At 40.5% G+C, this 27,081-nt stretch overlaps 1 protein-coding gene across 2 annotated transcripts in view; it reads left to right on the top strand.

Annotated features, from left to right (window-relative positions):
• The first annotated feature begins 586 nt into the window (after positions 1 to 586).
• Positions 587 to 27,081, top strand: part of GRID2 (glutamate ionotropic receptor delta type subunit 2) — a 774,093-nt gene continuing 747,598 nt past the window's right edge. For both annotated transcript variants that reach the window (XM_068403567.1, XM_068403569.1), the window contains exon 1: positions 587 to 674. In XM_068403567.1, the coding sequence (XP_068259668.1) occupies positions 587 to 674 (88 nt within the window). The remainder of the gene's footprint in view (positions 675 to 27,081) is intronic.

Here is a 27,081-nt window from a genome sequence, read left to right on the forward strand (position 1 = left end):
TTACCTTGAAGTTCACTTTGTTTTTTGGCCTCCGGGAGGGCTTTTCCTGCAGGAATCTGGTTGCTGGAAGCGGGCTCGCCTGCGCTCCCGGTTGCCCGCTCCTCCTCCCTCGCTGAAGGCCAGCTATTTGCTGCGGGCTCCTGGGGCTTCTCTGGCCAAGAGGGTTTGTCTCTGTGTGTGTGTGTGCGTGTGTGAGCGTGTGCGTGGTGTGGCTTGGAAGTTGCTGTGCAGCAGCCGGGACCGAGCGGATCCCTGGACCCGGCGGAAGGATGGGGATTGTCTGACCAGCAGAGGCGGCTGCTGCCCGCGGCGGCGCCCGGGCTGGATGGATTTGCTGCCGGCGCTCCCAGCAACTCTGGTGCTGCCCAGGAGCCCCCCGAAGTGACGCGGGGGTTCCCCGAGGAGTGAGGCGCTCGGAGCCCCGGGCTCGCTCCCTGCCCAGCCGCGGCTGTGCGCCAGCCACCGGGATTTACACGCTCCGTCGGCGGCATCTCAAACTCCTGGGTTTCCTGCGCCGCGCTATCCTCCGCGGTGGCACCGTTCGGCGAAGAGATCTGTTGTTACAAAACGTGGACCTGCGGAGGAGATGGAAGTTTTCTCCATCATCCTGGTCGTGTCCGTCTGTTGGACTCGAACCTGGAAATCGGCGATTGCAGATTCAATCATTCATATCGGTAAGGGGATGCTGCGTCTGCTGGTGCTGCTGGACACTTTTCCAGCTCTCCCTTGCAACCTTCCCCCTCTTGGCAGCCTTCCCTCCGCAGCCCCTGCTCTCTTTTAGCCCTTGCTTGCTTTTTTGTTTGCTTGTTCCCCTTTTACAATTGCTTTCCACCAGGATCTTACGCGTCCTCTTTTCTTCCTGCTGCTCTGTGTAAAGGTTTCTTGTCGGCGGGGTATGTGTGTGCTTTAGACCTTTAGACGTTTTGCGCGGCTGACGATGTGAGGGGGCCAGGGCTAGGGCTCTTCCCCGGTCCCTCCCCGCAGCCCGTCAGCTCCAGCTTGCCTTCCTCCTGCCCCGGCTCGCCCTCGGGCGGGGGGACCCCAAGCCTCCCCCTATTTCCCACACCACCGTGACAGCAACGCAAAGCCCCCTCTCTTCCTTCCTTCACCTCCCCTACATCCCGCCTTCCTCTCCCGCGGAGGAACAGGTGGTTTGGCAACGTGAGCGCTTCCCCTCCCGCGGGCGGGCGGGCGGCCGCAGGGGTGGGGGTGCTCCGGCTGCCCTGCGCCCCCCCCTTCCCGGGCCGCCACCCCGCCGGCCGGCCGGGCGCCTCCTGGGGCCGCGGCGCCCGGGAAGAGTACCGGCCTCCCCCGCCGGCGGCGGGTGCAGGGGGGCAGCTGGCAGCGGCGGCGGGCCCCCCCTCCCGGCCGCGGCGGCGTGGCAGGCCGGGCGAGAGGGAGCCGGGCTTCCCCCCTGCCGCCCGTTTCCCCTCTCTCCCCGTTATCCGGAGCCATCCCCGGCCCGGCAGCCCTCCCCCTCGGTGGGCGCATCCCTGGGAAGCGCCGACCCCGGCTGCCGAGCGGCGTTTTGTTCCCGCGACTGGCGAGAGCGGGTCGCCCCCCCTGCGTGGGGAGAGGAGAGGAGGGCGCTTCCCCCGCGGCCGCTCGCCCATCTGCAGGCACCGCACGCAGGAGGAGCGGGGGCGGGCGGCCGGCCGGCGCCGCGCTGCCCCGGGGAAGGTGCATCTGGGGGGGCAGGGTCCCGCCGGGGTTTTGGGGAGGTCCCCGGGGCGGTGCCGGCCCCGGCCGTGGGGCAGACGCCGCTCTCCCCGGGGTTGGCTTTTTAAATATGTCTGCTGGTGCCTGTCGGGGGGATCCGTAGCGGGTTTCTGTGAAAGGGGAAGCGGGAAGAGCGGGAAGGACACCGGTATCTGGGCAGCGATGCGCCAGCCTGTCGTGTAGCATCCCCCAGCCCGGAGGCCACGGGCTACCGCTTCCCTTAGGTACCGCAACTTTATAGGGGTCAGTCCTTTGGCTGTGTGCGACTAGAGCATCAAATACTGCACAGGGGAGGCAGCACTTTAAGCCCTCCTTTTAAAGGAAGAATTACTTTTTTTAAATTCTTCCCAGTTGTAGACTGTCAAAGCGACACTAGGAGACGGTTATGTCTTACGATTTCTTTCTTAGGAGCTTGTAACAAGCCGATCAAATCTTAGGATTTGGGGGGGAAATTTTGACTGCGTAGCAGATGAGGAGTTTCTTTGCTGTCACCTGTCTCCCACCCTCCTGGCTAACGGAGCGTTGCTGGGTGAGCTGTGTGCCTTGGCACTAGCATCAAGGGAGACGGTATCTTTTCTCTCTTAGTGTTAATGACAATTTTGTTTGTTTCACTTGTTTACATATGATGAATGCAACACATTTTACCACTGATGTTTTTTATAATGCTGTTAGTGATTAGATGTATCAACACAGTATATCCTCATCAAGAGCAAAAAAAAAAACAAAGTAGTTGCTTCTCACACGATTAGTTTGTCTTGAGAGACAACTAGTACACTTCACAAGGGGATTACCTCTTTTATAGACTGGTTTATGTTGCCATGAAAATGGCAAACTGATAATTGTTACACAGAGCTTTAAATCTATTAGAATGGATACACTGAAAACAGATGACCTGAAGTTAGAACTAGTTTAACACGGAATGGGTAGACAGCTAAATATTCTAACTTGTACAGCTCACAGATGAAAATTTGGCCCCTGGTAACACCACTGTATTTTGTGACCTGGATGTTCTGACCCCCTTTTGTTTTCTTCCACTTGTACTGACTAAACTTATGTATAAAATGTTTAGGCATAAATAATAAACTGTATTTATTTATATGAGTTATGAAAAGCAGTAGTAGGGTACTCTATGAACAAATTAACTACAGAAGAATTCATAAAGCCAAAGAAGAAACCAAAATGCTCAGCTCAGGGGAAAAGAAATACTGCCAGAGGTAGTAGTGATGCCTTAGGCAACAAACAAAATAAATGCATTATCTTTTTCTCATTCTACAGTGTTAAGATATTCAAGTGGAAAATATTTTCCCATGTTTGGGAGGGGCAGATGGTCATAAGAAATAACATGTTACCTGTGCGTTACCCTTTTTCTGATAGCACTTACTTTTTTAGTATAATGCACTAACTCTTTTGCTTACCTAGGTGTTATTTGATGTGTTTCCTGTAAAGGGATGTTTTCTGTATCGAATTATGTTATCAGCTCTCTCTTAGACAATGACAGAAAATGTTACCATTTAGTGAGTAGAGATTAACGACTTGGTGATGGCAGTGGGAGGGGTATGGTGACTGGTATTTAGCTGTGATACGCTTTTTCATATTTCTGTCTTTTGAATGATTATAGCTGCTGCTTTTGATCATTAGAGCCAGTCTGTGTGTATGTAGATGCACACATTTAAAAATAAAAGTTTTCCTATATCATGTTTTAAACGTTGGTAGGGCTGCTTATAGCCTGTACGTTTCTGCTGCCCTGCTATTATAAATAGGAACTGGCAGTTCAGAAAGACTACATTAGGCACTCTTGTGAAAATGTTGAAATGAATCGACTCCACTGTAATTTTCCTTACCCCTATATAAAAAAAAGAAAGGGGCAGGGTTACCATGTCAGAACTGTGCAATTCTGTATTATGCTGCTTCTCTCAGCCCGTGCATTGATTGAGTAATTTCATCAGCCCCACATTACTTGATTGCTTAGAAGTTTCCTAATGATCTGTATGCTGTAGGAAGAATCTGAAAGTCGTGAGTGGAATGGCAATGATTGTGTTTTATGAGGCTATTCAAAAAGTCGCTCTGATTTATGTAGCTTGAAAGCTCCAAAGTCTTTGAGATTAGCCACGCTGCCTGATATTTTCTTCATACATCAGTTGTCCCACACTCCTCACTCCCTAAACAGGAGTTTAGAACAGTGCTTTAATTAAGCAGGGATTAGGTGGCATTCCTTGTAAACTGCACAATTTGTGTATGCTTTGTATCTTCTACAGCTGATGGTCTCACGGTTTTATATTTTGTACTTTGTGCTCATTTTTTTCCCTTGACATGTACATAGTAATACATCTGTACGTGCATATGGATTTCTTATTGTGCCTATAGAAACATATATGCAAATATGTGTGTGTTAGGTGCAGAAAAATCACCTAGGGCAGCTGTCACATACTATGGTACAAGAATTTTTGCTGAAAAAATACACTAAAGTATTTTTAAAGGCTAATTCATCGCACTGGTGTGCAGCAATAGTTCAGGCACCTTGATTACTTCAAGTTGTTTTTTTACGTTCATCAGTGGCTTCAGTCATATGCAGCCAGTTGCGTACTGCCTTTTAGCTTTTTTATTTTCAACAAGTTCAGAAATATATACAATATATAGTTATATATATTATATGTGCTTTTACTATATTTATACCTATGCTTTTAATATATATTTTTTATATATACTGTGTTTTTTTTTCCTGAGAGAAAAACTGGATCTGCTCTCCCCTAACTCCTCTCAGCTTTTCTACTTCGCGGGCCAGGACTGCTGCATTCCTTGTGTTAGACAAGGTCCCAGCATTGCTGGGTCCTGAGTTTTCGTTCATACTTTTAAGCTCTTCAATTCCAACATGGGGTTTATTGCTTACTACTTCTGTGGATATTGGTAGTGCCCTTAAAATGTAAAATTTTTTTGTAAGAGAAAGGGAGTCTTCTAGCTTGGTGGTATCTATGTCCACATTTCTTCTTGTAAGCTGGTGTACTACAATGCAGGTTGGCTTGTGTTGTGTGTTGGTAATAGGAATTTAATTTGCTGTGCTATTGGTAAAGCCTCATTAGAAGGTATGTAGTGTATGTCACTAACTGTTCGTTACAGTACTCTCACATGTGTATTGTTTAGCACAGGACGAGCAAGCAAAACAGATTTATTAAAAACAAATAAGTCTCTATGCACATATAGTGTCTACAGATGAGCTCCGAGGTCTCTGTTTTCCCTGCTCTAGAATTTGCCAAGGTTACTTGCTTATTTTAAACATACATATGAATAAAGACCTGGAATACAGTGTGCCTGTGGTTTAGCAGCCAGTAGGTTTTATTAGTAACTATGTTCTACTTAAATGCACAGCATGCGTGACATACTCTGTGTTTCTATGTGCGCTATTCCTTAAACTCTCCCAGGTGCTTAGATTTGCAATAGTATTTTGGTCCCTGTAATGTGTTTTAGTGCTAGTTACTCTGAAGCTAAAGAGGGATAATTTTCCATGCCATAGATTACAGCTTGCTATCCTCCAAAGGCATGTTTGCCATTAGGTGTCACTGCTTTCTGGAGTGTTTCTTAGGGATCACCAGGGCCTGATCCAGAGTCTGTCATAATCCAGGTGAGTCGCTTAGTTGACTTCAGAAGATTTTAAACTGAGCCCGTGAGTTGTAAGCGGCTCCTTTTCATGTTCTTAAATAATTCTTAAATAATTCTTAGCATTATTTCAAGTGCTTTGTCCTTGATAAAGACAGAGAAAAAACCCAGCCATCCATTTTCTAGTGGTGTCCTAACAAATGCCTGACATGACAATCACTGCTGCTGCTGTGTGCTTTCAGATGACTACTTTTGGATGTGCAGAGTCTTTATTCTCACAATGCCATATTTGAAAAAACACACTGGAGAAAAATCTTTTAAGACTCTGACTACATAAACCTACCAACTAAGGTTCATTTAACTTAATGAACAAAGGCATTAAGTATGGTTCTTTTCCACTCCCTGGCACTGTAAAGCAAGTGGTATTGGCAGGAGATGACTTTTGTATGCCATTAGGTTACTCCCTAGATATAGACTTGAACTTACATCACTTTCTTCCATTTGATATATAGCTATCTATAATCTGCCATGACAGTCTGTTTTTGGCTGAAATTTATTGGAGGCTTTTGCTATTTGAGGTTTGTATTTTTTCTCTTTGTCACTGCTACTCCATTGCTTGATTTTTTATTTTTTTTTTTAGCACACTAACAATGATTTTAAAAATAGTTCATGTGAAAGAGTAGTTCTATTTGGCTATCAGTTTCTAGTTAATTTTCCTGATTACCTGAATTATATATGACAGCATGGTAAACCTCTTTTCATCTACATATTTTCCAAACATGGTTTGTGTTTTATATCTTCAGTGTTTAAAAAAATTATTAGACATAGACAATTACTGTTGCTGCTTGGACTTAAGAGAGACCATTAGGAAAAGGAAACAGTATTCATAAAATGATCTATATTTTGAGCAAATATGAGAAAATAATCAAACTCTGAAAACATGTTGTGTAAGTATATTAGGATAAATGTTAGCTTGGTATGTGCAAAATGTTGACTTCAGGTGATACACTGTTAACGAAGCATGAAAGCTCATGTTTCTCTGGGGCATTTTGTACCCTAGACTGACTGGCTGTCTAGCAACTGGCTTCCTACTGAGATTCTTGGATACAGATGCAATTCCTTTCCTTTTATGGTGTTATCTTCTGCACTATCTACTATGTCCATTAGCAAGTAGGAGTTGACCTGTTGCTTGCAGTAGTTACCAAAGCGAGCGACATTGGCCTTTTTTAGAGTGATGCTGACCATGCCTTCCTTGCCCATCTAGGCTACTAGACTGTACTGGAGAAGGTGCAATACTGAGCTAGTGCAAAGTGATACTTGGCACGGAATATGTGCTAAATGCATGTTAAGTAAGTGTGGTGCTGTGCTGGTTAAACCATCCTCAACAGCAGGCAAGGAAGGCCTGAGCAAAACCTTTGGGCGCAGTTCTTAGCTGGCTCGTGCATTTGAAGCAGCGTGCGGAGAAGAGGAAGTACTGTTGTCTCCCACTACAAAGTAGAATTTAATTGTGTATTCTTGACACTAATTTAAACATAGAGGCTAAAATGGAAGCACTTAGAGAAAGAGTGGGTGAGGAAAGATGTCTTTCCTGCCGTATCTTTCTGTACTTCAGTCTCTTCCCATGAGCACCAGCAAGGCAGTTTCCTCTGCTATTCTTCATTATAGGAGTCAGGCTTTACTTTCTGGTTATTGTTGGCCAAGCAGTTGTGAGATGATGGAGTAAGGGAAAGATTCTCTTGTGTCTGCAACCACTGTAATTAATAATGGTTTATATGACTTGGAGAGTTGTAACTGATCTGTGTAACATGGAGGACACAGGCTGAAATTGAAGGTTAGTAGATGAAGTGTACCGGCGTTTGGATGACGGTTATGAAACTTGGCAAGGGAATGAGCTTGAAATTTTGCAGTGCTGTAATTTTGTAAGGTTCAAAATTTATATCCTAGTTGCAGTGACAATATACTTAATTCAGAGAAAGAGGTATTTCGTACCCTGTATTGTACTACAGAGTGCAGTTCAGCTGGAGAGTCTTGTTCCTGCTTTGGGTAACTGCATCAGCTCAAGGAAGGCATATTCTGTGAGGTCTAAGTGTTGCATTTAAAAAAAAAAAAAACCATAAAAAGTGACACTTACTTAGTGAGAAAGGATAATACAGTAACTACAGCATTTCTGTGTAGCCTTAAAGTTACAGTGGAACAGGTGATACAGAGACAAATACAGTAGTTCTATTCAACTGTAAACTGAAGGATTTGGAAGTGCAGGGTTAGATTTAAAGTAGATTTCCATTGCACACATTAGTTCTGGAATGATGGGGGAGTAGGGTGGAAAAAAAGATGAAAGGGAAATGTTTCCTGAAAGTTTTGCTGGTTTTATCTGACAAGCTATGCTTAAGAGGAAATTGAAAAAAAAATGAGTAAAAATGCAAGGAGGCGGGGGAAAATAAGATATCAAAGGCAAGAGCCACTAGTTCTCTCTGTTTCTGTTTCTTCACGAGCTGTATAATGTTCCTGTAAGTGCTATGCTAAATGGAAAAGTTCTGAACCAGAAAGGGGAAAATGTGAAGATACAGAATTTAAATGAAGAATTATAAGTGTATTTTAACCTATTAGATAACACTCTGTGCTGAAATGCTAATTATTCCTAATTGTTATGTTTGTTTTACCCATGAATAAAATATCACATGTCTAATAAAATATGCAGTGAAAATCACTGTAAAATTCCTCTTGGAGTCTTTCATGGAGATTTAAAGAATTTAATCTCTTATTTCCTCATTGCTTTTTAAATCATTAACTTTCTTTAATCAGTTGGATTGCTAAGGCCAATATCCAGTGACCTAACAATAATTGCTTGTTTTGCAGAACAATTTTTTTGTTAGTCCAACCATATCTTTCTCAGAGGCTTAAATTGAGTTGGTGATTTCATTAAAATAATTCACTTGTGATAAATCAGAATCAAATAGCACCACTCTGGTGCTGTGGAAAGTAGCACCAGATGAGAGCTCTGGAGAGAGCAGAGGATGGCGTAGCAGCAGACCTGGATGTCAGGCCTGGATTTGCTGTGCGTTATTTTAACGTGTACAGATATAACAATGACCACTCTTGCAAATCCGTTTTAAACAGAGAAATGAAAATGTGCAAAGGGCACGCTTCCCTGCCTTGGGACTCCAACTCAAAACCTGTGTTTGGGACCCAGACCTGATGACAGACAGTAACTTGACTTTTTTCTTTTAAAGTGCGCAGGAGCTGAAGTCTGACTGACTGCAAGTCGAGCTTAGGTTCCTGAGCCATTGAGATGTTTTGAAGATGTCAGTTGTCCTTCTCAGGTGACACGAGACTATTGCAGAGTTACCGCACTGATTGCAACCAGTATTAAAAGTTGTCTGGCAGTATACCACAGGCTGAAAGCACACAGTGGGGATATCTCCGGACCAAACACTATTAAGCAAGGATATTCGTTGTTGTATACCCTTTGCCTTCTTGCAGTCTTTCTAGCGTTCAGCTTAAACATTTGAGAATGTTTTTAAACCATTTCATGTACTGGAGAGTTGTTAAAGGGAAAAAGACAGTAGAAAAGATCTGGTACTGGCATATACAGCTAGTGTACAGTACAGACTGTGTGTTAAATGGCAAGTGAAAGGTGATAGCTATTATTGGTTGTATTAAAATACACATCTCCCTTTCACTGTTTTTATTAATTTCTTTCTCTCTTGTATTCTAAGTTCATGGCAAGCAGTTGTGATGGTTGCTATGTTCTATACTCTTAAATATATTTTTTTTTTCTGTCCAGGAAGAATAAAGTTAAACATACCATAACACAAATATCTGTTATTTGGACAGATAAAGTTGCTTTTTATTTCTCTGGAGTTCCACTTATTTGACCTCTTTTGAAACAAATATACCTCCAAAAGTTGGTTATCATGCTTAAGGCTAGTCTTTCTTCAGTTCTTCCCTTTGTGAACATATAGACCCAAGCAGTATTTGCAGCATATCCACTGATATATTTACTTATAAATATCTTTTAAAATGTACTACTCAGGTACTACTTAAATTTCCAGTTCCATGCTACAGGTTAATAACAAGCAATGGGGTATATATTAATGTATGCATATATGAAGTGTAAACACACACTTTTTCAGTAATCAGAGGGATTCTTTTTTTTTTTTTAAATATTTGATTTTTTTTTTTTCTTTAATTTGGGATTACATTAGTTTCCACGTTAAGTAACAACACAGAGATTTGGGAAGCTTTTTACTTACAGACAAGAAGTCATAATATGAATACAAATCATGAAATGGCACCCCACTGTGCTAGAAGCTGTACAAATATGAAACAAAAAGTTGGCTGTGAGAAGATTTGAAGATGAAGCAAAAGAAAGGGCTTGGATCTCTCCAACTGTGCAAACAGTTTGTACGCCAGGAGACAAAGCTACAAATATTTTGGCGTCTTTTAAGAGACAGATTTGTTTATTCATGTTCGTGAATGATCACTCTGGGTGCGAAGGAATGAAAGCACATAGATATGTCTACAGGGATGTGCTGAGGGGGGCAGGTGCGGTGTGGCTGATGTCAGTGCTTCCTGGTTTGGGGCACGTCATAACAGAAGTTACAGTGCTGTGAGGTTAGGAGAAGTTGACGGCAAATGAAGGGCAGTAATGTATGTATAATCATTACCTACAATGCTTTATTGACAATAACATTGGTTAACTGGCAAAATAAAAACAGTCATTATCTTATCAGCTGCCAAAATATTGCTCTCTGGCTTTACCTAGCACAGGAACTAATGCATGGTTATGCACATGGATGCTCTCTGTCTCTTTTGTTTGGACAAATATTCCATAGTACAGTTTTGAAAGACGTCTAGGTAGAAAGGAAAGAGCCCTTTTTGGGAAAGTGGAACAATATATGTTGCAAAATGCCCTACTTTGTTTAAAAGAGATATTTAAATATAATCTGTGATTCTGAAAGCATCTGCAGCCTCATTAGCTAGCCTTGCAGAGTTTCTAGAATGTTATTGGAATATTATTGAAACGGTCTAGAGAAATGATTTTCTAACTCCTTGGAGTAGCTCTCCTGTTATGGAATTGGATTGCATTCTGGAGATATATGAGAAACACCCATCTACTTGAAAAAAGTGCTCTCGTTTTTGCCAGTACTGCAAAGAGTGTAGGGACTATGTCAAATAAAACGGCTGAGGGGAATGGGCAGGAGAAAAGTGTGTCCCGTATATAATGTATATGCTAGACAGGGAATGATCAGCAGCGCTTGGCATCACCATCACAGAGGATGATGTCTCAGGGACATCATTGATGCTGTGTCTAGCTGCAAGGAGAGGAGGAGTTTGCAGCATGAGTCTGCAGGAAACAAAGAGTTATCAGGGGTTTCTCTGCAGCTGGAGGCTCTGGGAACAGGAGCACTGTGGGGAAGGTTCTGGTGGTACCTTCTATGTGGCAGCTTTGGAAGGGAGTAGAGGATTGTGGTTAGCAGTGGTGGGAGTTGGTTGGGTGTTGAAGGGGTGCAGGAAACTTTTGGAGGGGGCTAACCTGAGTGATGGGCCAGGCTAGCTTTGTAAGACTACAGGATACTTCTAGGGAATAGCAGGTAAAGTTATGACTATGTGGGCTGGAGACTGGGCTTTAAACATTTGGGACAGGCCGTATAGAGGAGGTATATGTGTATGCATATGAGGAAAGTTGGGAAATCCAAAGGAGTGAAGCACTGCAATGGCCCAAATATTACTAAAAAGAATAATACTATAATGCAAACCATGTTTTGAGAACAATGTATCTAGAAGATAATATTAAGTTTTAAAGAAACTAAATTATACATTAGAAAATGGGATTGTTTCTCCCTGTCCAGCCTCTATAGTTTTTCTGTAAAGCATTTGATTTGTTTGGTAGATATTAATTTTTTTTTTCTGTAGCTGATAATTGTGCCTGGTTACTTCACAGAAAAGTGAGATTCATTTTTGTATTGTCTAATACTGTTGTACACAGATGCAAACAATGAGTGCTGAAGTGTTGTCTTCCACCCCTTTGCTCCCAGGATAACTCCGAGCATACCATACCTTCCTGTGCCTTAGCATTATCCCTCTGATTAAATAATCCTCCTTTGCGTCCTCTGTGAAGCAGTTTATTGCTGGTCTGTACTGTGCCTCTATGTAAGCTCAGCTTCTGTGGCTGGTGAGTGGGAGGAAGGGATACACACAGCCACAGCTTCTGCTCTATTGATTTTTGACCTGATCTGAGAAGGAAGGAAAGGGAAAGTAATGCAGCGTGCTTCTGGATTCAAAGCCTGTGGTGCCTTCTGTGGAGTGAGAGGGAGAGCTCTAGCTTTCTTCTCCACTCTTGAATAGCTGCATAGCTTTCATTAAAAGTTAGACCTCTCTTCAGTGAAGCTCCAGAGTGGTGAGTGGATCTGCTTTCATGGTTATCCTATGACATATGTCCTCATTTGGGCTGTTGAGGCTGAAGTCTGGTTTTCTGTCAACACCAGCCTTGACCAACCCCCATTCAAAGTAGCAGAGGGATAGTCAAGGACTTGTATTTCTTCTAAATGAGATATAATAAGAGTTGGAGATAATAGCTTTTAAAATATTTTTCTCTTTGAGATCAATGATCTCTAATAACAGGGCTGAGTGATGTATGGGAGAAGGAGGTAAATACTTCCTCAGGGGAAGGTAGATAATGATAGCATTTGAAAACTGCTATTGCTGAAAATCATCTTTTGCAGGATTTAGGAGGAAAAAAAAAAAAAAAAGCTGTTCATTAAAGTACCATGGGTTTTTTTTTAGCTTTTTTTTTTTTAAGGGATGCATTTTTTTTCTGCCGTTTTTTGTAAGACTGCCAAATGTCCCTGAGGCTAGAATTAATTGGCTCTTTGTGTTGTGTCAAGTAAGGAGTGCAACTGTTTTCAGAAAATACTAGGTTTACAGACTCCTGTCCAGAATATGAAAGGGAGAGAGAGGCTAACTTTATATAAACAAAGTCCTTGTGTCATTTTGTATCACTAGCTTGGAGTAACAAATAGAATATTGAAATTGTCAGTGCTTTGGAAGCTGTTAAAGTCATCCCTGTAACCCCCATCCCTTCATTCTGCCTAACCTTCCCTGTAGAACAAGCATGTGCCGTTTTCTTTCCCTCTCACCCCCAGGCATCTGCAGTGAATTATCAAATGTCTGCTACTTAGGAACAACCAGTGTTGGGTTTTTGAGGCAGGTTCAGGAGTAAGTGCCATGGAGAAGTGTTGGGGTCCACGTGAGGAAGGAACTACTGCACACCAATATGATGCTCTGATAGTCCCCTTTATTTTGGTTAACACACTCTTTTATAACCTACATACTCTCTTATGTAACGGTTACACACTAAGCTATTGGCTACAAGTATTGTACACAATCTGGCTGCGTGCCACTTCTACTGTTCTAATTGGATACTTACTATAAACTTAAGCAAGCCACATCCTTATGCTTTCTTGCTAACTCATGCTGTTACATAACAGTGTACTGGTATGTTCTCTCTATAACTTTCCCACGGTCCAGGCCCCTACATCGAAGTATTTTGTTGTTAGCATTGCTTCAGCAGTACAACAGAGGTTACCGGTTGCGGTTCGTTTCACAAATTCCCCCTGACTGTTTTGGATTATAAGGTATTTTATAATTTTTAATACTGCTGTTTCCAAGGTCACTTCTCATGATGGTAAGAAGTCAGTGGATGGCAGCAGATGTATATGTAAGCTTTGAAATAGCTCTTTTATGGAGGGGTTTGAGGAGTATGTCTTGGAACTGTTGCATTAAAATTCCAAAGTGTTAACTTAAATGTAATAATGCTCTGACAAAGTGCTACTACCATCTGCTAGTGAGGATTAGTACTATTTAAAAATCTCTGTAATTCCCAGAAAGAACAGGGGAGTCATGTCATGAAGAAAAGTCTTAACTCTAAATTAGTATTTTAGTTCAAGGAGTTGCAAACTCTTTGTGGGGATCACTGCCTACTAGAGATTTTGTGTCACACTTTCAGCTCATATGAAGGAGTAAATATTTGTGGTATATGACTAGAGTGATGCCTGTTTCTAACAGTTTCCAGCTTGGTCCCCAGTTTTGCAGCAGAATCCTTTCTCTTTACAACTGCTTCTCATTCACATCACAGTAACAATTCAGTGGTAACTACAAATACAATTTGTATGGTAAAGTAACAAGGGAAATGTGCTCACCATGGTATTTAGAAAGCTTCATTATGAGCCATTCCTTATCATTTAGCTTTCATGGACTGAGAAACAGTTCTTTGCTTCGTGTTCCTATGGAGTTTTGAACACCACCTTGAACTCAGTCCTTTCCGTATGTGAAAGTCAGTTTACACTTAGAGGATAATCTGCTGCTGGAGATGTTCTCAGTAGCAGAAGATCTCCATCTCCAGACTTCTTCAGCTGAACATGCAGAAATAATTCAACATCTAGTAAGAAGAGAGTCAGACTAGTTTTGATCCTATTCCAAAAACTAGTGTAACTGACTAATATCTGTTAGGAAATGCTTTCTGTGACAGTATTAAGGCTGCTTTACTCATATTAACGAAGAGCTAAATCTTGCACAATATTTAAAGAAGGGAGCAGAAGAGAAATCTAGTAATGACAGACTACATGTAGCTGTTGATCACCTAGTTTAGGAAGGATTTTGGAGATCCATATTAAAAGATGCATTTTATAAAAACTCTAGTTGAGAAGAAATAGGAAAATGTGGCCAACCAGACACATTTTTGGTGTCTTTCTCTCCTAAAAAGAATTTGCAGTCTTGCATGGACTGTAATGCTCTTAACTAGCTCCACAGAGAAGTAGATAATGTCTCTCATATGCCTTTAGCTGAAATAATTTTCATCAATATGACTTGCTGGTGTTCAGGGGGAGTGTGTGTCTCTGTGTGTATGTCTGTTGGTACAATGGCTATATGGTCCACCTAGCTAAGACATACTAAGACTAACTCTCCTGGTCGATATACCAGTTCTACCTTTTATTCTTCTTATTTATTATTTTTCCATCTTTGGAAGTACTACTGGAACTGATTGCTTGTTTGAAGAGTCAGGTCTCTTTCACTTGTTACTTTAGGTGTAAAGAATTTCACCTTTTCCAAAGTGTCCCTCAGGAACTTGCACTGCTTTCCTTGTTTTTCATGTAGATGGACTGATCACCTGCGAAGTTACTTGCTTGAGATGAGTCACTGTAGAGACAGGGTAAGGAAAAGATTTCTTGGCTGTCTGTTGCTCAATCCAAGCAACTACGTTGTCTTGTACTATCACTGAGAGGTATTTTGGTTTAGCCGGTGTGAGAGAGGTAGTACAGAGAGCGATCTTCTATTGTGTTAACAAATGCCTTCCTGAGGCACAGGGAATGGAGACTGTTTGTACTGTGGTAATAAGGTCTTATCTTAAGGGTATTTTTGTCATGCTCTTGGTTTTTGCTCAGACAGGCTTTTGTTTCCTTTCATATCTGGTGTATACGGAGAAGTAAGAACAGATGGATTTTCCACATTTGCAGTGAATAATAGGTGGGTGAAATAGGATTAGCCGGTCTGCAGTGGTCAGTCAGTAAACCTGCCCCTTTGAGGGATCTCCATTTATCATGACTGGGTGCTGCGTAATCTCTACCAGGTCTGCCACATGGTGACCCTGCATGAGAACAAAGTCAGATGTATTCCCACATAATTTTCCCTGCTTGTCTCATACTTAAATGTTTATCTTTCCTCTTAAAACCTGTTTTAGTACTGACAGATTCAAAGCATATATGAGCAGGAACTGAACTTTATTAAGAGGCAACTCGTGATAGGGCTGGGGAGGGCAATTTCCGTCTCTCAAATCCCTTATTTTTTGAAAGACTCATAGCTATTTCTAGCAGCTACCTTTTTACCGATCCTTCTCATTCCCAGCACCTGACAAAGAATGGAATGGGTTTCACCAGGAGTAAGGGAAGGAAGCTCTTGTTCTAGTAGCACCAAAGATTAAGGGACAGGGAAGGGAGGAGGTGGTTTGGTTGCAGGTCATCATGGAGTTGCTGCCTCCAGTATAACAATGGTGAAATGTTGTACAGTGCACATGTTCATTGTCTGTTTCTTCCTTTAGATTCATGGGGTTTAAACGTTTTTTAAAACTGCAGAAAGGTGCTTTGTGAGAGTGAAAAAAAATTTTTAGAAGTGCTCAGAAACAGTCTTTACAGTGAATCCTCCTCAGTACCTACCTCTACTTATAGGTAAGGAAATGTCTTTCAAAAAGCATGATTGCCAAAAGGTAGAGCAACCTGGCTGAAAGTGAGTAATGTCAGGGGCCTAAATGAGACAAAACTGAGAGTTAGCCCAGGAATATCCCAGTATAGTTTGCTGAGGAGCCACTCATGGTAGCTAAGCCAGCTCATAGCTTTGTGTCAAGCTGCCTGTAATACAGGGCAGGTGTCATATTGCCCTCCTTTCAATACTTTTTCACCAAATAAACTAGGACATGCTCCTGGCCACCCTGATGGTCCTGCTTTGTGTGTATGCTACTGTCTACCTTTCTCATTCCCAGCAAGTTTTATTTATCTCATTCCATCCCAAATTTGCCCTTATCCTTTTACCACAGAAGCCGCTTCCAGGGGAGGGTTAAGGCTTTACCTGCACTCTGGCAAATTTGGGATGCATGTAAGTATTTATGTTGGGATCTGGCATAATGGTAGGAAGGAAATGGAGAAGTTTCTGGGGCAACAGCTTTTCAGGCAACAGCTGCCACTGAAATTCATAGCTAACGGCAATAAAAAGTGTACCTTGTGTTCATTGGTGCTATTCATCTAATAGCATTGCTTAGTATCGATGTTGTGTCAATAGTATCTGAGATCCATGGCCCTGTTTTATGTGCTGTCTGTGTATGTAGCAAAAAGCAGCCTGTGGTGAAGTTTATGTAATCTTGTTGTCGTCTTGTTTCCTGTCAGTTTCTTTTACTTGATCTCATGCCCCAGGACAGTGCTCTTGTGTTCATGTTACCAGAAGGGCAAGGGAAAGCTTCAGTAATAGTTTTAGCCTGAAACTATGTGGGAAATGTTTCTGCTTCTTTTACTTCTTAGTTTTCCCCATCTGTGCCCACAGATTATATTTATTAGCACAACATAATTTTTGGAGCCAAAATACTTACTAAAATCATCTTTAAATTGCTTATTTATCATTCTGTAAAACAGGACTTTTGGGTTCTTGCTGGTATAATTTCCACAGTATACTACAATGCCTTTAAATGGCATTGGTTTGGGTCCTAGGGCTAACTCGCCTGGGCACAGCACCAAACTCACTTTTCCTTGGTCTTCTGTTCAGTATACAGTCTATATTCATCTGCTTTTATACAGAATCAAAAGTGAAAAGCAGATAGAGAAATTCTATTTTTTTTCTAACCGATAATAATAAATTGTGCAGCCAAGAAGTTTATGCAGTGGCACAGCAAAGGATTTTGCATGCATTTGTTTTTATGTCATGCAAAACAGTATTTTTGCCTTCAGCTGCTGACCATTGAGGCTGCTGACTGAATACAGCCTTGAAATATTCTCAGACTTTAGCTTTTTCCTATTCTGTAAAGATCGGAAAGAACTCGTCATCATCTCATCTCACCTGCTGAGCAACCCAGACCATAGTGTGCATTTGAATGTATTGCTGGCTTTGGATGGAGCTCTATTCCTGTATTATTTCTTTTCTAGGTAATAGCTCCTACTGGAATGGTCATCAGGATAAAGACTCCTGGCCATGCTCCTTTTTTGCATTTCTAACTGGAATGTGACAAAGGGCTAACAGCATTTTCAAAGTAGTCACTGACTGCCACTTTTTCAAGCAGGGCATGTAATTCATAGCTCATGTTATTTTCATAATCCCTGAGGGCTGTGGTTGTGTGGCCACTAACACGGTCTGATAGATTGTGTGTGTGGATAGTATCTTTTTTAGGAGGCATGATGGGGGAAAAAGAAAAGATTTCCAGTATCACATGTTCAAAAAAGCTGACAGCCATTTAAAAGGAAACAAAATGGGCTATAACTCTCTTCTTACAGATGATTATTTTAGAGTAAACATCATGTCCTCTGTTGTAGAACATTTGGAGAAATAACATGTCTACCGTTAGGCTTGAAATCTCTTCTCTGCCTTTTCAGACTCCGTCTCGCATGACTCCTGAAGTCAGTATGAATCATTCCATTGACTTTATTGGACTTTGGATTACACCTATGTTTATCTGATTCCTTCTTGTCCTTTTATCCTTCCCTTCTGCCTCCCATCAACTACTTCCTTGCCTTTCTTTATTCAAAGTCATTAGTATCTGCCAATACTCATAAGCAGCCTTTCAGTAATGCATGTGGAGTATTCATGCGTGTGTGAATTGAGGGAGACTGATTAGGGAAACCTTTACGTTTCCGGATTTAAACATAGGTGAAAATCCCAATGACACATTATTCCTATTATTGTTATAATAAGCAACAAATGTTATTTGTATGGTTTTAAGTATTTTTGTCTCAAGATGCAAAAACCTTATTCAGAAGGTAGTTAATTTTCAGTGAGCTTAATGCTTTTCTGAAGCATCGATCACTGTCAGCTACTAGAGACAGGACAAGATGGACCATTGGTCTACACTGATGTCTGCCCAGGGCAAACCCCATATATCTCCTGCTCTATGCTTTGTTCTTATTTCCACTAATAAGAAAGGAGACAAAAACCAGTTTTATAGTTAAGGAATAAGACTAGATTTTGTGAAAGGTGGATTCAGTTTTGGACTCTTTTCTGACCTTGAGGAAGACATACGATGATTGAAGCATACAAGCTGTCAAAATGAAACCGTCAGAGCTCCTTATGAGCTAGAGTTACATAGGCAGGGTTGTACCCTGTTCAGCTGTTTTCTTGACTTGCTGAATCTCTGTTTTCCATATGAATAGTTATATCCCCTTACTGAACACCTTTTGTCTTGTCTGCTGAGTTTGCACTCTTCAGGTAGAGCTCTGTCTCATGCTATCTTGTATCTGCATGGCCAATCACAATGACACCATTTCAGCTGAGAGCTTTGAAGTTTACTGTATAACTGTTTGTTGTAAAAATGTGTTTTTGCATCAGTGACTAGAACAAGCTATTCTGTTTCAGGAATGCAAAATTTGGATGCAAGCAATGAGCTTGTTCTATGATATACTTCCAAGATGATTATTTGCAAGTGATGGAGCAGGACTGTTTACTCAGTTATACTGGAGGGTGGAAAGTGCTGATGTGGATTGCTACTGTTACGGGCAGAAATCGGGGCTTTAGGTGCAAGTTTCAAATATATACGTGTATTTACAAAAGCAGTCAAGCTCCAGCTTGTGTAAAGGTAGCTATGACAATGTTTCAAATGGCACTGTAAATGCATCTCCACAGGCATATGAAACTGCCTGTTCCTTTTTTACGTACTTTTATCTGCTATTGCAGACAAACTTGTTATCTGAAGGAACTGCTCTATTTTGCATTTGCCGCAATATTTTTAATTAGAATCTGGAATATCCAGTTTGAAAACATAAAACCAAAAATTGTAAATGATTCCCTGAATTTGTTTTTTTTTCTCTGACATACAGTACTCCAGCATTGTAAATCCACCATGTAGTGGGCTAATTAAAACCTTGTCATATATTCTACAATACAAAGCAAGTATTAGTGCAGAGAGGTGCACATCTGTTTTTGAACTTCTGGTTATGTTTCAGATGGGCTTTACAAGCTTCTTTTGTTTCACCTTTTTTTTTTCTTCTTACCAAGCTACTGTCTTCAAATGTAAAAGTATTTTTGGGAACTACACATCCATTGGAAATATTAAGAGAACACACTGTAATAGCAGTTACCAGGAATAGCTTACTGCATACATTCGTTGTTTTTGAAGGGAGGGCACCTCTAAGTTGATATGTGCCCTGCAAAATGTATACAACATGTAAAACAGTCTTAGTGATCAGCTGACTTTCAGAATAATGTATATCTAAAAATTGTCCACAAGCAGGCCCTAAAAATCGTCTGTAGGGTCATTGCTCATGTTGCTCTTTCAAATATTTTTCTGGGGAAAAATCAGTTCAAAGATGGCATAGGTATCCAAAAAAAAAAAAGAGATGAGCCCTGTTGCCTGAGCAGAGAAGAAAACATTATGTATTCTTCCACTGAACAGGGTGCATTCAAGGCAAGTGTTTTCTCTGCATGTCCTTACTTGTGTTCTGTCACTTGATCAGCTTCACCTTTTCTGTGATTCAGATAACGTCCACTGCTATGTTCTGAAGGATGTCCTACTATCCTGTTTTGTGCCTGGAGTTTCTATAATTTGGAATTCATCCTCTTCATCTGGCTGTCCTCGTGTGCATGTGTCAGTCTCTCCAGTTGTATCTCTTAAAGGCAGCAAACTCCCCTTAACTTTCTCTCCCTGTTCCATCTGTACTTGCGTTGTGCAGGTAGCTGAGGTGTACAGGTACAGGCATGTCTTATGTGTACTCCTTTATTTGTTACCTCATGGGGATGTCTGTACCCTGAAGTCCATGGGGTTTGCAGCACTGTATACTTAAAATATTTGAAGGGATTCAGTTTGAATAAGCTTTCAAGAGTTCATGTACTTCACAGCTTATTTTAAAGTAGTTCAGAGTCTTCATCTGGAAGCCTCATTAAAATAATGAGTATTTTTATGGTATTTCATGTCAGGCCAAGCAGTGTAAAAGTAGGATTTTTTAAAGTTACCTAATTGTAAGTCTTAAATGTTAAGCATAAGTTCATATTTTAGGAAGATTTGGATTGCTTATTATGGTGGCTGGATTAGTCAAATCCTATTTAAAATACTCATAGGAAGAAATGTCAGCACTCAGTTGTAGAATTTTATCTTTAGGAATATCTTCTGAGCAAATAAGGTCAGATTAGTAGTGCACTTTAGAAGTAAGAATAATGCTGTGTTTAAAGCACTTTTTTTTGACATTTCCACAAATTCTTGGGTGACACTGGGCAAGTCACTTGTCTTGTTTCGTTGTGTAAATAAGAGTGAGTAGTGCTGGCTCTATCGCTATCTTCTGAATATTACTTTGCGATTATTAGGATTTATAAAGGAACATGGAAAAGATGGGGCATCCTGAACAGATAAGCAGTATCCAGAACTTCAAAACAAACAAAAGCCCCTGCCTTGAGCTTTTCCATGTCACTTTGAGGCACACTCAGAATGTTGTGTTCCCTTTGAATGGTGTGATCTGTAATATGTAACTAACATGGTACTGCCAGATCTTGACAAGGTGATGACAGCATATATATAAAATGTTTTAGTGTGGCAGTGGGAATACTTCCTAGACTGTTCATACACATATTTACTTACATAGTCACATGCAACTGCATACTTTTACTATTTTGTTCCCCAACAACATTCAGAGAGACGATTTACTTGCACCATTACTGAAAATGGAATATTGCTGCTGTTTCAACAACTGATTGAAAATAATTATTTCAAGAGTTTCTCTATTTCTGATTGAAGGTTTGTTACAGAACCATGACTGACTCACATGCTGATATCAAAAGTGAGGGAGTTACATGTAAAGAAAAAAATCCCGTACCTTACTCATTTCAGTCTATTAAAGACAAAGAAATTACATTGGTGGGCATTGGCTGTTTTTATAGCTTGATGAAAACTTCCATGTAACATTATTTTTTTTATGTTGTGATGTTTAAAAATGATGCCTCAACCTGGACTGAGACTTGAGTACTTTGGCTATGTGGATATCTACTATCCAAATTGGTAATGTTAAGACTGTTGTTATTGTAGAGGGTAAACAATTCTTTCTGGTTACTAACATTTATTTTTCCTGCATACCAAGTATTTTTCCTTCTGTTCCAATATACGTATGTAGCTGTTCTTGTATGCGTAATTCTGTATTTGTTTGTATAATCCTACAGTGTTTTCTCATAGATTAAGGGATTAATTTGTCTTCTAATTTTTCTCTTCTTTATTCATTGTTTGTAACTATGTAGAACAATGAGTAAGATGAGGGAAGAAATATAGTGTGTTGATTGTTCTTTAAATCCATAGCTGCTTACTAAAAGGGACAGTCAGCTATAAACTCTGTTTATCAGTTAAACATAGTGTTTATTTTTGGAGGGGGGTGTGTATGTAATATTAGCAGGTAGGTGGTAGCATTAGCAGGTAACTTGGCCTTCTGTGTGTAAATATTGTTATTTTTGTGTACCCTACTTGCTTTAGTAATGTTTTGCTGATATTCTCGAACTAGACCTAATGCAATATCCAGTTCTGTAGGAAGCAAGTAATTTGGCTTCTGGACCACAACAGTTCTCAAAACTTCCTACAAGACTTTGTGTTAACTTTGCCCATTGGCTTTGCTCTGAATGGAAAAAAGATGTATTTTTTGCTATATAAAAAGATAGAAGAAATACATTCCCTGAACTCTGAAGAGGAAGAAAATGAGTGTTCTAGATGAGCCTATCTATTTTAAAATTTTAAGCCATTCTGGAATTGTACTGTGAGCTGTTAGATCAGCTGGTCAGAGTTGTGCTGGAGGATGATAAATTTTAGCCTTTAGCACATCAGCAATGTGAAAAAGAGAAAGAAACACGCTTCTATTAACAGGGCTGATGGACCAGTCAAAGTAGCTGGAAACTCATTAGGTGATGTATTTCCATCAACACGTATGTCTGTGGCAATTGAAAAACACTTAAGGAGTTGGAGACTTCAGATTATGATTCAGACACTTGCCTTCAGTAAGACATTTGTTTTTGTGCTAGCTGTTGTGCTTAGAAACATTTCTTAAAGTGCTACAGAGAACTACTCTGTGGTTTCCTAACTCCCATGCCATTGTGCAGCTATCTGATGTCTGCAAAAGGCAAAGGAATTTAAGGTTATGAAGAGCAAAAAGACAAATACAATTTGCAGAATTGTTTGCTTGATTTATGTGTTTTACCATACATGAGATTGGTGTGGAAAATGAATGATGAATACATGACAAGTAATACATTTATTCAATCTGTACTTTCAAAATGTGAATATATTGCATTCTAGTACTTGTTTGCCACAGTGTTTGCTGCCTGTGATAGCTTCTGGGCTGCTTGCAGTCAAATGTGAGCAAAACCTAGCTTTCACAGCATCTCATTCAGACTCCATGGGCCCCTTGACTTCCAACTACTGGCTTGAACAACTTCTGCCAGAAGTAATTTGGTTTTTTTTTTGTTGTTTTCTGGTAGGAAAACTTTTTTTTTCCCCCCTGTCTGGCAAGTAATGCCCTTCAAAAGAGTTCTCTGCAGCAGAAACAAAGAAAAGCCATGAGGACTCTAGTTGTTCTCTCCCTTCTATGTACAGCCCTCTGTAAAGTATCACATTCTTTTTAATCACAGGTGCCAGGCCGCTGCTGCCTTTTCACTCTGTTGTGATGTTTTCCAAGGAGAATTGTTGCTTTTGAAGTAAATGGTAGCTGAAGACAGAGGGAGCAGGTTATCTCAATGTGTTGTACTAAAGAAAGTCTGTGGTTTCTTCAGAATCATTTCTTGGTTCAGTTAGTTCCTCTGAGGGCAATAGCTTTGAGGTAGCTTGCTAGAAAATCAGTGGAATCTTGGACTTTTTGAAAATCAAGTTAAACTCTTCATGCATATTTCATAAATGCTTCTGTAAAGAAAAGGCTTCAGTGTCCACAGCATGTGCCAAATTACAAAGTCTCTTTTTCTCTTTATGTACATGTAGAAAATCACTGAATAATTACCAGATTAGTCATTGAACGGTTACAGTGCTTTAGGATGAAGACACTTCGCTCAGCCACCCGGCGGAGTTTGGTATCCCAGTAGCCTCCAAGTATCTGAGGTGAATCTGGGTTCCCTATCATCTTATTTCCACTTGTTACTGTTAACTGTTGACATTTATGCAAGAAGTTGTGGTGGTATCACTGGCATGTAGGGAAGGAATATGCGTTGATTCAGCTTGGATGACCAGCTAGTCCAGTCCCTCAGTTTAGCAGAGGCAGAAGTGAATACAGCTGTGGTAAAATTAAGTGACAAGAAGTCAACTGAAATATAAATAATATTATTAACTTTATTGTTAAAAAATAACAATAACTTCAGTAATCTAATGTATTTACTAGCCCAAGAAATACAGGGGAACCACACAGTGAAGGACTTTGCTTAAATTACTTGGTGGTGATGAATATTCTTGGTCAAGTTGGTCCTTTTCCACTGGTGTCTTATTGACTGAGCTGGTGTTGATCTAATGGCCTGGGAACCAAGTTTAGCTTGTAGCGAGGAGGCTGGGGCTGAGTTTTTGTGGTCATTTCTGGCCTTGGAAAAGATTATTCAAGCTGTATCTTTCACAGTACTCAGGGGAAAGAATCTGCAAGTGGGAATTTTTCCTATGGTTCAAATAACATAAAACTGTAGGAAACTTTCATTCATTATTCACATAAAAGTAATTTGGGTTAACTAAAAGGAAATGAATATATACTTTCAGTTATCGGAAGTTTAGGGTTTTTTGTTTCTGTTGTGCTGTAATTTTAATTGCAAGTATATATTTTACCTATGGCAGTCTCTGGATAAAAAGTAATATACCTCCATCCTGGGGGAAACAAAAAATCTTTATTCCACTTCCTCAAACCTCTCCTAACAGTATTCTCTCATCATTACTGATGTTCTTTAGAAAGGTCTCCTATCACTAATGCAGCTAAGTTAGATGAACAAAAGTCACTATAGCATAGGAAATATGCAGATCATCCTGTATTTGGGTTTAGACACTGGGTTTTATCAGAGGGTCTCGAAAAGGCCATGGATTGTTGCTTCTTGAACAGTCCCTTTCTGTGTAATTTTCATGAGTTTAAGAAATGTGATCTCTTTTGTCTCTCAACATAATGTTCAGCTGTATTGATTTTGGAACGGACTGGGGCATGCATATCTACGCAGAACACTTTTCAGAGAACTTCAAAGATTATAAATTTGCTGACAGGCAAATTGAATTTAATGTGATTATAAATTTAAACACAAAACCAAATTAAATCACTTTTTTTATAATTGTGTATATCTTTTGTAAAAAAAAAAGCTTTATATTGATCATGTTACTTTTTTTAGATGCATTGCAAGCGTCATGAATTGATGAACTGGTCGAGAAGAAAGCAAACATTCTGCTGAATTAAACAGGAAATTAAATGCACTATGTATAAAAAGCATAAAGTGTATGAAGACGATTGATTTTTTCCGTCAGCAAGGCTGTGTTTTGCTTTGTTTCTGTACAGTGCTGTTTGTTTCCAGGTGGGAAATACACCCCTTCAGAGAGGAGGAAAAGTAGCATGCAGCTGTTTTATCTTTTTGTGCCACATTTGCTGATGTAGAGTAAAAACAAAATAATCCTAGCAAGCTAAAATTCCTGGCAGTGGAAAGCATTAATTGGGGGGAAATGGTATGGAAGAAGACAGACAACTTTGAATTGCTTTTTCAGAATTTTGCTGGTCAAGGATTGCTTAAGAACTTCTCGCATGTCTGAAGTGAATAAACCACAGTCTATGAATTTCAGAAAGTGGCTGGTGTAAATGAAGCTTCAGAGGAATGGTGACAGTAATGTTTGCAGTTGTCACCCTGGTAGCTTGCCCCACAAACATGACCACTGAGGATGATCCCACTGTGGGTAAAACTAGCTCTCCAGAGACTTGAAACTGTCTGAATACTACAAAGTCGCTTAGAGACCGTGCTGAATCTCACCCAGTGCTGCTTACTGTAAGAATGACAAGGCTCTGAGTGACTTGTCGCACCACATTTAATGATTTATGACTTGGGTTCATGGGTTCCCCAGTGAAAGGACCAGATCTTGCACACACATGCTCACTTGGGATTAACAATAATCTGTAATCAGCAAGTAAGAACTGTTCCATACCAAGTAGTAGCAAATTCTTGAGCCTCCAGTCTTAATTGCTGCCCTCTCAATGCTGCAGGAAGAAGTAGGTGTTTCCAGCAACAGGAGGTGACTCTGCCTGTTAGGGTAATGGGAGCTCCTCCAGCACAGCCATCAGCAGCCTCTTCCCAGCCCGAAGGGTTAGCAAAGCAAGCTTGTATTTGTAGCTGGATTCTTGGCAGGCAGTGCGGGTCATACCATGAGCCGGTGTTCTTTGTCTAGTGAGTGGCAATTTCTTACAGGATTCAGTGTTTCAGCTTGTCCTGTTCAAGGAGAGGAGTTTTCAGGGTTGCTGAGCTCAGGCAGCATTCAAGGCCAGGGGTGCATGCTCAAGCTTTGACAAGATTCAAGGCCAAGGATGAAAGCATGGTCACACTTGTACAATTTAGCTTTGTTATTTTACTGTATTGAATGTATTTCTCTGTGTGACAGCTAGAACTAAGTGTGATTAAAACTTAAATATTTCGCTAAGCATCCTATCTCTTTATACAGGGTTTTGCCTCCCCACTGGAGCACGACAGTAAATCGCTACTTAAGATTCTCTGTGTGAATGAAATGCTGGTGGAGGGCTGGTTACATGTAATCAATTGATAGCTAAGGAAATCAAATGCTATTATAACATTTATTTGATGCTGCTTAAAACAAGACTATAGATTAGGAAGTATAAAGCATATAACTTTCCTGCATGCCCTATTGATTTATATCAAATCAGAGTAATGCATATTGATTCATATATGCAATTCTGTTGATGTGTGACAGTCCCTCCAAACAGCATCTCCTGGTTTGGCTGGATTTCCTTGTAACGGTACTAAACAGTCCACAATAAATCCACCTTAACAGGTCTCCAAAGCCTCGCAGCATTGCTCCAGGACTTGGCTGTAGGGCATTTTGCAAAACAACAGGACAATGATGTTTTCCTGTGTTATGTCTTGCCCTCTGAGTTGGTGAGGGGCTCTTAGGGTAAGCACACAGTTGCAGATATTTCTAGTATTGGTACCATTAGTATTAGGAATATTGAGTAGTACTCATGTAAATGTGCAGTTTTATTGTTTCTGTTGAATAGGAATTGAATAGTCTATATTTGAACTTCAAAATTGAGAGCCATATGGGCTTGTGCAGAAATTATATCGGTTACACGTTATGAGAGTCAGATTCTTCTGCTTTCTGGTGGGTGCTCATGTAGCATCTGCTTAAAGACGTATAATCCAGCTTTATTTTAGAGTTCTAAATTTTGTTTTAATTAGAAGTGACTTGCATGTCAGTGGACAATAAAATGGATAAAGTTGTCTTTATTAAAGGTGCTTATAAGAACCGGGCATGTTCTCTGGTTTCATGTTAACAAGCCTTTTCACTTATAAACTTTATATGCACACTGTTCTGTTCTTTTCATCTAATTTATTTATGTGGCTGTCTTCCCTGTGCCAAAATTCCTTCCTTTTGAATACCACACCTTTGACCTTTATACTGGAGTTTCAGAGATATATGCACAATGTAACAGAAACCTTAACTTCTATTCCCCTTTTCTTTCTTGCTTGCTGATTCGTACTATAATGAAAACAAAACTTCTTTTTACTTCCTCTTCTACAGTCATTAAGTGGATGCTACCCAGATGAAATCAGTTTGCCCTTGTTGAATTTATTTGACCCCCTTCTGGACAAACACTAACTGCCTGGCTTTTGTAACACGTGTCAGAGAACTGGTATCTCTCCTTTGTTTCATTAACACTTCTTCTACAGAGTCATTTCTTAATGAGATCAGGGACTGGGTAATTTATAATCCTACAGCTGAAGAGGTTACATTTTATTACATTAATAGAACAAGCATTTGCTGCTAAACCACTGAGATCTGCTTAATAAAATAGATGATCTCATGAAGGAAGAAACTTTTCCAACCATTTGGAAGAA

This window comes from Nyctibius grandis, chromosome 6 (genome assembly GCF_013368605.1).
Source record: "Nyctibius grandis isolate bNycGra1 chromosome 6, bNycGra1.pri, whole genome shotgun sequence".
NCBI lineage: Eukaryota > Metazoa > Chordata > Aves > Nyctibiiformes > Nyctibiidae > Nyctibius > Nyctibius grandis.